The following is a 12,909-nucleotide window of genomic DNA, read 5'->3' as shown; positions in this document are numbered from 1 at the left end:
CAGACCTACGCATAAAGGCCATCAAGGTGTTTACTCAAACAATCAAAATAATCAGCGGGGCCATCGAGACTGGGCTGGCCCCCATCAAAGAACCTGTTGGACAAAGGAGAGCAGTTGCAGTGCCGGCAGGAACCGATTACCGGCCATCCAAGTCGATGGGCCAAGATCGATACCTTTTGTTTAATTCCAGCCCGCTCAAATCAGACAAAAGAATGAGCTGATTGAGCATAGAGATAAGGACTACCGAGGGGGGTATAACTAGCCTCTCGAGAAGCCATTCGCTCTCTCGCCTCGCCTCCTGCCTCGCCATCAACCAAGGAAGAAGACCATCGAAGAAGAGCCGTCCAGAGAGGTAGGATACCCTGTCAGAGACCTTTTAATTACTGGGGTATCGCTACCTGGACGGTGAAGTCTGTGCAACAGCGGGACCACATGACATCGGCAGGCAACAGGGCAAAGGGGCAAGGCTTTCTTTCAACATCTCAGACCGCTGAGCATTATACTTCTGACCCATCGCAAGATAATCTAGCTAGGTGTAGAGGGTGGGAGTTAAGGGGATTGCTGAATTGTCATTTTAGCCATTTTCCCTCGATGTGCCGTTTCTCCTCCCCTGTTAAGTGCAAGTATACTGCATTCATATCATCCTTTTGTATAGTATTGTTATCTTATTTTCTCTGTTAATAAATTTTGGGTTTTCTTTGTACCAAACCACTGGTCTGCTCGTTTGTCTATATTGCTATCTGCCAATAAGTCCGGGGATCAGAACTAAGGAGTGAGCGATCCGAACCGCTCAGAGATAAGGCAGCCGGAGACATAACCGACTGGCGAAAGCAAGTAGCAAAACCCCCTACAGTGCGGTGAAGGTACTCCCACAGTGCTGCTAGATTGGGAGTTCCAGGATTTTGACCCAATGACGATGAAGGATTTGTGATATAGAAACATAGAAGATAGGAGCAGGAGTAGGCCATTCGGCCCCTCGAGCCTGCTCCGCCATTCAATGAGATCATGGTTGATCATCCAAATTCAGTACCCTGTCCCTGCCTTCTCCCCATATCCCTTGATCCCTTTAGCCTTAAGAAATATATCTAACTCCTTCTTGAATATATTTAATGAATTGGCCTCAACTGCCTTCTGTGGTAGAGAATTCCACAGGTTCACCACTCTCTGGGTGAAGAAATTCCTCCTCATCTCTGTCCTAAATGGCTTACCCCTTATCCTTAGACTGTGACCCCTGGTTCTGGACTCCCCGGCCATCGGGAACATCCTTCCTGCATTTAGTCTGTTTAGTCCTGTTAGAATTTTATAAGTTTCAATGAGATCCCCTCTCATTCTTCTAAACTCCAGCGAGTATAATCCCAATCGACCCAATCTCTCCTCATACGTCATTCCTGCCATCCCAGGTATCAGTCTGGTGAATCTTCGCTGCACTCCCTCCAAGGCAAAAACATCCTTCCTCAGATAAGGCGACCAAAACTGCACACAGTACTCAAGGTGTGGTCTCACCAAGGCCCTGTACAACTGCATCAAGACATCCTTGCTCCTGTACTCGAACCCTCTCGCTACGAAGGCCAACATACCATTTGCCTTCTTAACCACCTGCTGCACCTGCATGCTTACCTTCAGCGACTGGTGCACAAGGACACCCAGGTCTTGTTGCACTTCCCCTTCTCCCAATCTATTGCCATTCAGATAATAATCTGCCTTCCTGTTTTTGCCACCAAAGTGGATAACCTCGCATTTATCCACATTATACTGCATCTGCCATGCATCTGCCCAATCACCCAGCCTGTCCAAATCATACTGGAGTTTCTTGGCATCCTCCTCACAGCACACATGCCCACCTAGCTTTGTGTCGCCTGCAAACTTGGAGATATTACATCTAGTTCCCTCGTCTAGATCATTAATATATATTGTGAATAGCTGGGGTCCTAGGACCGATCCCTGCGGTACCCCACTAGTCACTGCCTGCCACTCGAAAAAAGACCCGTTTATTCCAACTCTTTGCTTCCTGTCTGCCAACCAGTTCTCTATCCAAGTCAGTACCTTGCCCCCAATCCCATGTGTCTTAACTTTACACGCTAATCTCTTATGTGGGACTTTATCGAAAGCCTTCTGAAAGTCCAAATACACCACATCCACTGGTTCTCCCTTATCTAATTTACCAGTTACATCCTCAAAAAATTCCAGTAGATTAGTCAAGCACGATTTACCTTTTGTAAATCCATGTTGACTTTGTCCGATCCTGTCACTGTTTTCCAAGTGCTCATCTATTACATCTATTATAATGGACTCTAGCATTTTCCCCACTACCGATGTCAGGCTTACCAGTCTATAATTCCCCGTTTTCTCTCGACCACCTTTTTTGAAGAGTGGGGTAACATTAGCTACCCTCCAATCCAAGGGAACTGTTCCAGAGTCTGTAGAATTTAGGAAGATGACCAGCAATGCATCTACTATTTCTAGGGCCACTTCCTTACGTACCCTAGAATGTAGATTATCAGGCCCTGGGGATTTATCGGCCTTCAATCCCGTCAATTTCCCTATCACCATTTCCCTACAGTTCCTCCCTCTCATTAGACCCTATGTTCCCTGACATCTCTAGGAGGTTATGGGTGTCCTCCTTTGTGAAGACAGAACCAAAGTATGTATTTAATTGGTCTGCCATTTCTTTGTTTCCCATTATAAATTCCCCTGATTCTGACTGCAAGGGACCTACACTTGACTTCACCAATCTTTTTCTCTTCACATAGCTATAGAATGTGAAGAGAAAATATATACTTCTAAGTCAGGATGGTGTGTGACTTGGAGGGGAACTTAGAGGTGGTGGTGCTCCCATGCATCTACTGCCCTTGTCCTTCTAGGCGGAAGATGTCACAGGTTTGGGAAGTGCTGCCAAAGAAGCCTTCGCGAGTTGCTGCAGTGCATCTTGTAGACGGTTCACACTGCAGCCACGGTACGCCAGTGGTGGAGGGAGTGAATGTTTAAGGTGGTGGATGGGGTGCCAATCAAGCGGGCTGCTTTGTCCTAGAGGGTGTCGAGCTTCTTGAGTGTTGTTGGAGCTGCACACAAGCAAGTGGAGAGTATTTCAGCACACTCCTGACTTGTGCCTTGTAGATGATAGAAAGACTTTGGGGAGTCAGGAGGTGAGACACTCGCCGCAGAATACCCAGCCTCTGACCTGCTCTTTTTGCCACAGTATTTATGTGGCTGGTCCAATTAAGTTTCTGGTCAATGGTGACCTCCAGGATGTTGACGGTGGGGGATTCGGCGATGGTAATGCCGTTGAATGTCAAGGGGCGGTGGTTAGGCTCTCGCTTGTTGGAGATAGTCATTGCCTGGTACTTGTGTGGCACGAATGTTACCTGCCACCTATCAGCCCGAGCCTAAACGTCGTCCAGGTCTTGTTGCATGCGGGCATGGACTGCTTCATTATCTGAAGAATTGTGAATGGCACTGAACACTGTGCAGTCATCAGCGAACATTCCCATTTCTGACCTTATGTTGGAGGAAAGGTCATTGATGAAGCAGCTGAAGATGGTTGGGCCTAGGACACTGCCCTGAGGAACTCCTGCAGCGATGCCCTGGGGCTGTGATGATTGACCTTCAACCACCACAACCATCTTCCTTTGTGCTAGTTATGACTCCAGCCAGTGGAGAGTTTTCCCCCGCCCGATTCCCATTGACTTCAGTTTTACTAGGGCTCCTTGATGCCACACTTGGTCAAATGCTGCCTTGATGTCAAGGGCAGTCACTCTCACCTCACCTCTGGAATTCAGCTCCTTTGTCCATGTTTGGACCAAGGCTGTAATGAGGTTGGGTGCCGAGTGGTCTTAGCGGAACCTAAACTGGGCATCAGTGAGCAGGTTATTGATGAGTAAGTGCCACTTGATAGCGCTGTCGATGACACCTTCCATCACTTTGCTGATGATTGAGAGTAGACTGATGGGGCGGTAATTAGCCGGATTGGATTTGTCCTGCTTTTTGTGGACAGGACATACCTGGGCAGTTTTCCAAATTGTCAGATAGATGCCAGTGTTGTAACTGTACTGGAACAGCTTGGCTAGAGGTGCAGCTAGTTCTGGAGCACAAGTCTTAAGCACGACAGCCGGGATATTGTTGGGGCCCATAGCCTTTGCTGTATCCAGTGCACTCAGCCGTTTCTTGATAGCACATGGAGTGAATCGAATTGGCTGAAGACTGGCTTCTGTGATGGTGGGGACTTCAGGAGGAGGCCGAGATGGATCATCCACTCGGCACTTCTGGCTGAAGATGGTTGCAAACGCTTCAGCCTTGTCTTTTGCACTCACGTGCTGGACTCCGCCATCATTGAGGATGGGGATGGTCTTTGAGCCTCCTGCTCCCATCAGTTGTTTAATGGTCCATCACCATTCACGACTGGTTGTAGCAGGACTACAGAGCTTTGTTTCTGATCCGTTGGTTGTGGGATCGCTTAGCTCTGTCTAATAGTTGTCTAATAGTCCACCACCATTCACGACTGGATGTGGCAGGAATGCAGGTATGCAGCTTCCTAATTCCAGTATTAAATTTTCCTTACAGCTTTTAAGACACGTATATTTTCACAAATTTTCAGTGAATCTGAAAAACAATTCCTGTACATTTTTAATGCCAAATCATAGCATTAGAGAATCATAGAGTACTTCCTAATTCGCCTAATCTTCAAAATAAAAAAAATTGTCTTCAGTATGAAAGTGTCATGGCAGATATGCATATTAGATTGCATTTACAAATGTTATCTACTCAAACAAAACAAAAGCATAATCACATTAAAAACTAAACAGTGTTCCACTCTTTCCTCTCACCTCATTAAGAAGCTTCTGGAGGTGCGGTGTTCCCATACGATCTGCCATCTGTCTGTATGCTGGCTGATAAAGGAAATATTTTCTTTCTGCTGCAAGTGCTGTTTTAATGTCCTTTTTCACTTCAATATCCTTTTGGCTTCTGTTGACAACACCAATGTATCCTAGCAGCCAAAAAAACAAAAATGCATTTTTTTTAAGTCATTCTTGGGATATGAGCATTGCTGGCAAGGCCAGCATTTATTGCCCACCCCTAGTTGTCTTTGAGAAGGTGGCAGTGAACACAACCGAGTGGTTTTATAGGACATTTCAGAGGGCAGTTAAGAGTCAACCACATTGGTGTGGGACTGGAGTCACATGTAGACCAGATCAGGTAAGGACAGAAGGTTTTTTTTAGCGAACCAGTTGGGTTTTTACTACAATCATAATAACTTTTACTGGTACCAGCTTTTTTCATTATTTAGATTTTTTTATAAACTGAATTCAGATTGACAAACTGCTGTGCTGGGATCTTGTGGTGTATGTAACCTGTTCCACCTTAAGAGAACTTAAGCCTGTTCCACCTTAAGAGATGTACTACTTTCTCTGGCTGCTGTATACGTAATACCGGTGGTGACCACCGGTATATAAGTACTGTGTAGTGATATTGTATTTAGTATAGTCCTGACCTCCAACTAGTAAAGACTTGTTGAACTTTATTCTTGTAGTCTGTGTCAGTAATTAATCTTAATACAACTGGAACACACAGACTTAACAGTGGCGACGAGTCCGATTCTTACCCTGCGGCAGTTTATATCCACGGCGGCTTCGTCCACAGAACGGGCGTCGAAGAGAGGCATCCACCCTCATCACCCTGCTGGAAGACACGTCGCGCGGCAGGCATCGAGAACCCGGAGTGCAGAAGACATCCTGAACTCGAAGCCTCCATCAGCGGCAGTCAGCTATCTTCTTTCTACCTCGGTGGTGGGTAAGCCGGTCAGCGACGCGAGCAGAAAGTCGGCCGCGTTGGCTGTACAGATGGGGGGAGGAAGACGGAGGAATAAGGGCGGTGAGATCAATCGCAACCGGAGATAAGGGCCGGGCTGCATTCGGGCCGAAAGGTGCAGCGCGGGGACATCGATCGCGGCTGGTGATAAGGGCCGGGCCGCTTTCGGGCCAAAAAGGCGCAGCGTCTGGGGCGACTGAAGGCACGAGAGCCGCGGTGAAGGCAAACGCAGCCGGTGCTAATAACCGGGCTGCAAGAAGGGCTGCGAGGCGCGACATCGGGGAAGCGCGAATGCCCGAGGGAGCCGCGGTGAAGCGGAGACAGCGTCGGGGGAGTTACTAACCGCTGGGAGAGGGGAGCAGCAGCGGCACGCCAAACGCCATTGCAGCCAGTGGGTGAAGACCGCCAAGCGCGGGAAAACCGCCATTTTGTAGGCGGAGGACGAAGACAAGAGCGGGAAGCCGCCATCTTGGGATAAAATAAATTGCAACGATGCCTAAACATGGGAACATTAATACCTTTGATAGCGACATCGAAGATTGGGCCATGTATGTAGAACGCATACATAATTATTGTAAAGCAAATAAAATCCCAGATGCAGAGAAAGCACTAACTTTATTAAACTTAATGGGTGCGAAGACATACGGGCAATTGAAACACCTTTTATCACCAGATGAATCGGCGGATAAGACGTTCGAGGAGATTGTTACTGTCCTGAAAAATCATCTAAACGCCACGCCGCTCATGCTAGCGGAACGATTTAAATTTTACAGCAGAAGGCAGCTGAAGGATGAAAGCAATGCTGAATATTTAATGGAATTGCGTAAGCTAGCAAAGTACTGTCAGTTTGGAACGGGACTAACAGACGCGCTAAGAGATAAATTTGTGTGTGGATTATTAAAAGAAGATACACAAAAGCGACTGCTCGAGGAGAATGAGCTGACGCTTGAGAAAGCGGTCACTATGGCAGCAGCACACGAAGCCGCAGCGAGAGGCACGGCAGTAATGCAGCTACGGTCACCGGAACTCAGTACAAATAAATTGGGTTTGAGTACTGTAAAATGTTATCGTTGTGGAAAGACAACACACGATCAGAACCAGTGTTGGTTTAAAAACCAAGAATGCAGAACGTGTGGCAGGCTTGGCCACATAGCTAAAGTATGCCGGTCAGGAAAGAAGACCAGCAACAAAAAGTCACCGCTAGGAAAATACATAAAGGTGCACAAGGTGACAAAGACCAGTTTGAACGAACAGAAGTCAGATTCAGACGCTAGCAGTAATGAACTGGGTAGCTTAAGAGTACACAACGTTGGTAAGGATGCAGATCTCCAGACAATTTGGGTCACTCTTCAGATAGCAGGAGTCCAAGTAAAGATGGAATTGGACACTGGATCGGCATTGACGGTCATGAATAAGAAAGATTACAAAAGGTTATTCCAACATATTCCCCTACGGGATACGGAGATTATATTGAAAACATACACGGGGCAAAGAGAGTACCCCATCGGAAAGATAGAGGTAAAAGTGGTCCACAAGGGCGAAGAAAGCCAAGTAATGGACTTATATGTGCTACCTGAAGGAGGTCCACCACTACTGGGACGGGAGTGGATTAGGAAAATGAATATGGACTGGCACTCCTTAAAAGCACTAACGGTAGATTCCGGGGAAACAGGTGTCAAACCTAAACGATTGTCCAAAATATTGGATGATGCTAAAGAGGTGTTCCAGCAAGGACTGGGAACACTGAAAGGAATTACGGCAAACATCAAGATTGATGAACATGCACAACCAAAATTTTTCAAAGCCAGACCGGTACCCTATGCAATACGACCTACTGTAGAAGCGGAACTGGAAGCGCTAGAACGTTCAGGTGTACTGTCTAAGGTAGATTGGAGTGAGTGGGCTACGCCCATTGTTCCCGTTATGAAACGTCCTTCGAGCAACAAGCCAGGAGAACCAGGGAAGGTTCGCATCTGTGGAGATTTCAAGATCACCGTTAATCCGGTGCTTCACACGGTGCAGTATCCGCTTCCGCGGATTGAGGATATTTTTGCTTCGTTGTCTGGCGGGAAACACTTCACCAAGATAGACCTGGCGCAGGCGTACTTGCAGATGGAGGTTGAAGAAGAGTCACGCCAGTACCTCACGATCAACACGCATAGAGGTTTGTACCGGTATAATAGGCTGGTTTTTGTAGTGGCATCGGCTCCGGCAATTTGGCAGAGGGCCATGGAGCAGGTATTACAGGGAATTCCAGGCACACAATGTTACCTGGACGATATTCTGATTACAGGTGATGGTGATGAAGAACACCTCGCAAACTTGGAACTGGTGCTCAACAGACTGAAAGAGTATGGACTTAAGAGTTAATCGGCAGAAATGTGAGTTCTTTCAGAAGCGGATCTCGTACTGTGGTCATGTCATTGACCGGGAGGGGCTTCATAAGTCTCCTGACAAGATAGAGGCAGTTGTAAAGGCTCCCGCTCCGGATAATGTCTCTCAGTTGAGGTCGTTTCTGGGATTGATTAACTATTACCATAAGTTTCTACCGAATCTATCCATGGTATTGCACCCGCTGAACGCTCTTTTACAGAAGGGGGTACCATGGGAATGGGGCGAAAACTGTAAGAAGGCATTTCGCAAAAGCAAAGAATTGATCACCTCAGAGGAAGTGTTGGCTCACTTCAACCCGACACTGCCTATTCGGTTGGCTTGTGATGCTTCTCCATATGGTATTGGGGCAGTACTCTCACACAAGTTGCCAAATGGCACGGAAAGGCCAGTCGCGTTTGCATCCAGATCATTGACCTCCGCTGAGCGCAACTATGCACAGATCGATAGGGAGGCTCTCAGCCTTGTATGGGGAGTGAAGAAGTTTAATCATTACCTGCAGGGCCAAAAATTCACACTTCTGACAGACCATCAGCCGTTGGTATCCATTTTTAACCCTAAGAAGGGTGTTTCGGTGATGACAGCACAGCGACTCCAGAGATGGTCCCTTTTCCTAGGGGCACATCAATATCAAATAGAATTCAAAGGTACAAAGCAGCATGGCAATGCTGATGGGCTGTCGCGCCTGCCACTACCTGAAGCAGAAGAGACGACGAAAGTTGACCCTGTTGAGTTATTTCATTCGACCATCATCGAGTGTTTACCAGTCACCAATGCAAGTATTGAAAGAGAAACCAGGAACGACCCGACACTGTCCCGAGTTTACGAGGTGACAGTGAAGGGATGGCCAACACATGGTGATCCTCTGTTACCGGCATTCTCGGCAAGGCGAGACCAGCTGTCCGTCTGCCATGGTACTTTGATGTACGGGACAAGAGTGATTATTCCTCCCAAGTTACGGGAAAGAGTTCTAAAGGAACTGCATGAAGGTCATCTGGGGGGAGTTAAGATGAAAAGTCTTGCTAGGGCTTATGTATGGTGGCCGGGCATTGACCAACAGATAAAGGAGTTGACAAAAAGCTGCGCTGGGTGCCAAAAAGTGCAAAATGCACCTCCGATCGCACCGCTACACCCATGGGAATGGCCTTCAGCCCCATGGCAACGCGTACATATTGACTTTGCTGGCCCATTCATGGACTCCATGTTCCTAATTGCGGTGGACGCACATTCCAAATGGCCAGAAGTGATCAAGATGAATACCACTACTTCAGAAAAGACAATTGCGGTGTTAAGAACAATATTCGCAAGGAACGGATTGCCAGAACAGATATGTTCGGACAACGGACCACAGTTCATGTCGGAAGAATTCCAAAAATTCTTAAAGAAGAATGGGGTGAAACATTATACCTCTGCCCCATATCATCCGGCGACAAACGGGTTGGCCGAGAGATTTGTCCAAACATTCAAAAAGGCAATAAAGGCCATGAACGATGATCAGATTCCGTTACAACACAAGGTGGACAATTTCCTAATGGCATATCGAAACGCCGCTCATGCAGTGACTAACCAAAGTCCTGCCATGATGTTTTATAACAGGAGGTTGCGGTCCAGGTTGGACTTGTTAAAACCAAATGTGCGGAGGGAAGTGGAAAACAAACAGTTCCGGCATATTAATAACAAGTCCACTCGAAGTTTCGACGTAGGACAACCAGTGTTGGCAAGGGGCTATGGAAACGAAAAATGGCAGTCCGGAACAATTCGGGCCAGACAAGGACCTCTGATGTACACAGTAGATATTGGTAACAATGTGATAAGGCGTCATGCGGATCAACTGGTAGAATCAAGAGCAAGGGTCGAACCCATGGTTGCGACAGAGACAGCTGTGGAAGACGTTAATGAACCTGAAGCATCTACCTCGGCAGGGACTGTACCTGATGATGACGTCCAATACATAGGAAACCAACAAGAAGAGTCACCTCAGCAACAAGAATCAGAGATCACTGAAAGGCGTTATCCAAACCGAATCAGAAGGCCTCCTGAGAGACTGAACCTTTGAACTGTTTATACCTGAAGTTATATATGTATATATGTTATGTTAAATGGGGATATGACTGTTAAGCTAAAAAGGGAGGATTGTGGTGTATGTAACCTGTTCCACCTTAAGAGAACTTAAGCCTGTTCCACCTTAAGAGATGTACTACTTTCTCTGGCTGCTGTATACGTAATACCGGTGGTGACCACCGGTATATAAGTACTGTGTAGTGATATTGTATTTCATATAGTCCTGACCTCCAACTAGTAAAGCCCTGTTGAACTTTATTCTTGTAGTCTGTGTCAGTAATTAATCTTAATACAACTGGAACACACAGACTTAACAGATCTGAACTCACGTCTCTGGATTATTAGTCCAGTAACATAACCAATGCGCTACCATTATCCACTAGAGAGCAAAATTTTTTTCAGAAGGGCAGCTTACAAGTGCAGATGTCCACATGTATGCAAAGCGAATTCCTAATTTTGACCCCTCTCACATTTATTTGGTATTTCATTTATTATTCTCTCCACATTCCACTCAACGGCCGCTCCAGGTTATGCATTATCTCTAATTAAGTGGGTGATTATCTCTAATTAAGTGGGTGATTTTTGCTAAGGCTCTTCTGTTTCCAGTCATTAGGGGGAGCATAAGAACAGCCTGAAGGAAAAAACCCTCCTATAAGGAATTATAGAATCATAGATTATTACCTCGCATTCATTTATTGCTTCATATCTATGGGACAGCCAAGACTGCTAAGTCATTAAGAGAGATAGAGGCACGAATCCATGCCACACCAATCTGCGGTGTTGTGCAACTGAGTTCCAGTATAGTCCGCCACATTAACGAAAAGCACATTTTTACTAAATCCCAATCTATTCTGGATTTAAATTCTCAAATATTGGCAGAGACAAAGCTTAATTCCTTTAATTTAGCAATATCATAATCTTACCAACAATTTCATTCAAGAAAAACTGCTTTTGAATGCATAACGTTCATTGGCCAAGTAATGAGACTGCTGTTGTTTTAGACTTCCAACACTCTGAAAATTGATCTGGTAACAAGTGTTTTAAACACCAACTACAATGGCCCATTTATATGTGATACCTCTGCGAAGAGGCAGCAGCTTGTTCTCCAATACATCTCTGGCATCCGTACCATCATCCATTAGATCAAGCTTGGTTATCACACCAATTGTTCGCAAACCTGGTCAAATTAGAAGAAACTGAGTTGTTCAATGGGAAATTAATTAAACTACACTTTTCAGTCAGCAGATCACAGTTTTTTTTAAGCATGGTGATGGTGGAAAGTTAAATCAAGTAGTTACATTTAACAATTCCCAGAAAACATCTACGACCCATTTTAGGGCTGCAAAGAAGCTGGAGTTTTGAATGTTGTAGCTACACAAATACAAACAAGACTTTAAAACAGCATTAGATAATATTAAAAAATAATTATTTACACTTGTTACATTTTAAAAAATAGCTGATAAATACTCAAACTTTTGACACACCTGGTTCCAGATCATCAGGGGTGACATGGTGGCATAACACATTGCAGTACCAATACAAGATACTACAAACCAATGGGCCACAGATTTGATTCTTCTTCCCCAAGTTTTTGTTCTTGGCCATTTCTTGTGGGGAGGTGCCAAGCATATCCCCTCCCCCAAAGGAGGAGAGAAAATGGGACAGAAAGTTGCCACAATGTTGTTTTCACATACCTGTTAGTGCCTGCCTCAAGAGCCATTGACAGATGGCAGGCAACAGGTTGACTGTATGAACTACATGGACCCACGAATGAGAGCAAGAATGGCACTGCAAATCATAGTATTCCACAAGTATCGTTTCCTTTAGAACAGCATTTCATCTTCAAGAGGACAACAAATAACTAGCTTAATTTATGCTGTGAGACGCACACAACCTTTAGTTTCATGTCTGGATTCTTCCTGGGTTTCCTATTTGAACCATCTAGACTTTGATATGTTGAATTAGAAGCATGGGATTTCAGAGCTTAGTGTCACTCAATCTCACAAAATTATTTGATGCTCATTTTAGTTGAAAGTGTTCTATGAGAAGGGATTACTTATGGAATACCGTATTCCTCCCTCCCCAATTCCTTGGGCTACAAAGACTGCTGAACAAAATGTACGAGATGATTGATGATCATAAAATATATACAATTGATACAAAAGATATGCTGTCACTGGCACAGATAACAGATCCTGCTGTAACCCTCTTGTGTTTTATGCTTAGAAACACAAGATCCCTTGGTCAGCATCACAAAGTGCAAATTCAATTAAAAAAAAAATCAAATAGCCTATCCAAGAAGCCAAAGATTCCCTGGAACCTCTGACGGCCTAAATGTTAAAGGATAAGCACCATGGGGAAAAAAATCCTTACCTTGAGGATCAACATCTTTTGCCAGCTTAAGTGCATCTGAATTAGCCAAGTCAGTGTTAGCTGGGGTTACTGCCAAAATAAGGCAATTTTCTCGAATGATGAATTGCATTATCGTGTCCCTGATTTGGTATTCAATGTCTGCCGGTTGATCTCCTACTGGCACTTTAGTGATACCAGGCAAGTCAATCAGGGTCAGGTTTAACACTGTAAAAATAATAACAAAACAGTAGGATAAACAACTATTATTGCTTTCATCAATGCAATGCAAGTACAAATATTCCT

The 12,909-nt window shown here is 45.3% G+C and overlaps 1 protein-coding gene across 1 annotated transcript in view; it reads right to left on the bottom strand.

Moving 5' to 3' along the window:
* The window catches only part of dnm3a (dynamin 3a), a 452,439-nt gene that overhangs the window by 276,818 nt on the left and 162,712 nt on the right, over nt 1-12,909 (bottom strand). Inside the window, exons 4-6 of the mRNA XM_085978004.1 lie at nt 12,628-12,831; nt 11,333-11,431; nt 4,821-4,981 (exon numbers count right to left, since the gene is read on the bottom strand). Coding sequence (XP_085834130.1) covers nt 4,821-4,981; nt 11,333-11,431; nt 12,628-12,831 — 464 coding nt within the window. The remainder of the gene's footprint in view (nt 1-4,820; nt 4,982-11,332; nt 11,432-12,627; nt 12,832-12,909) is intronic.

This window comes from Somniosus microcephalus, chromosome 3 (assembly GCF_052327205.1).
Source record: "Somniosus microcephalus isolate GS21.2 chromosome 3, FLI_Smic_1.0, whole genome shotgun sequence".
NCBI classification, from domain to species: domain Eukaryota; kingdom Metazoa; phylum Chordata; class Chondrichthyes; order Squaliformes; family Somniosidae; genus Somniosus; species Somniosus microcephalus.
Note: the sequence above shows the minus strand (reverse complement) of the source record. Positions and strands in the feature narration are given on the sequence as shown.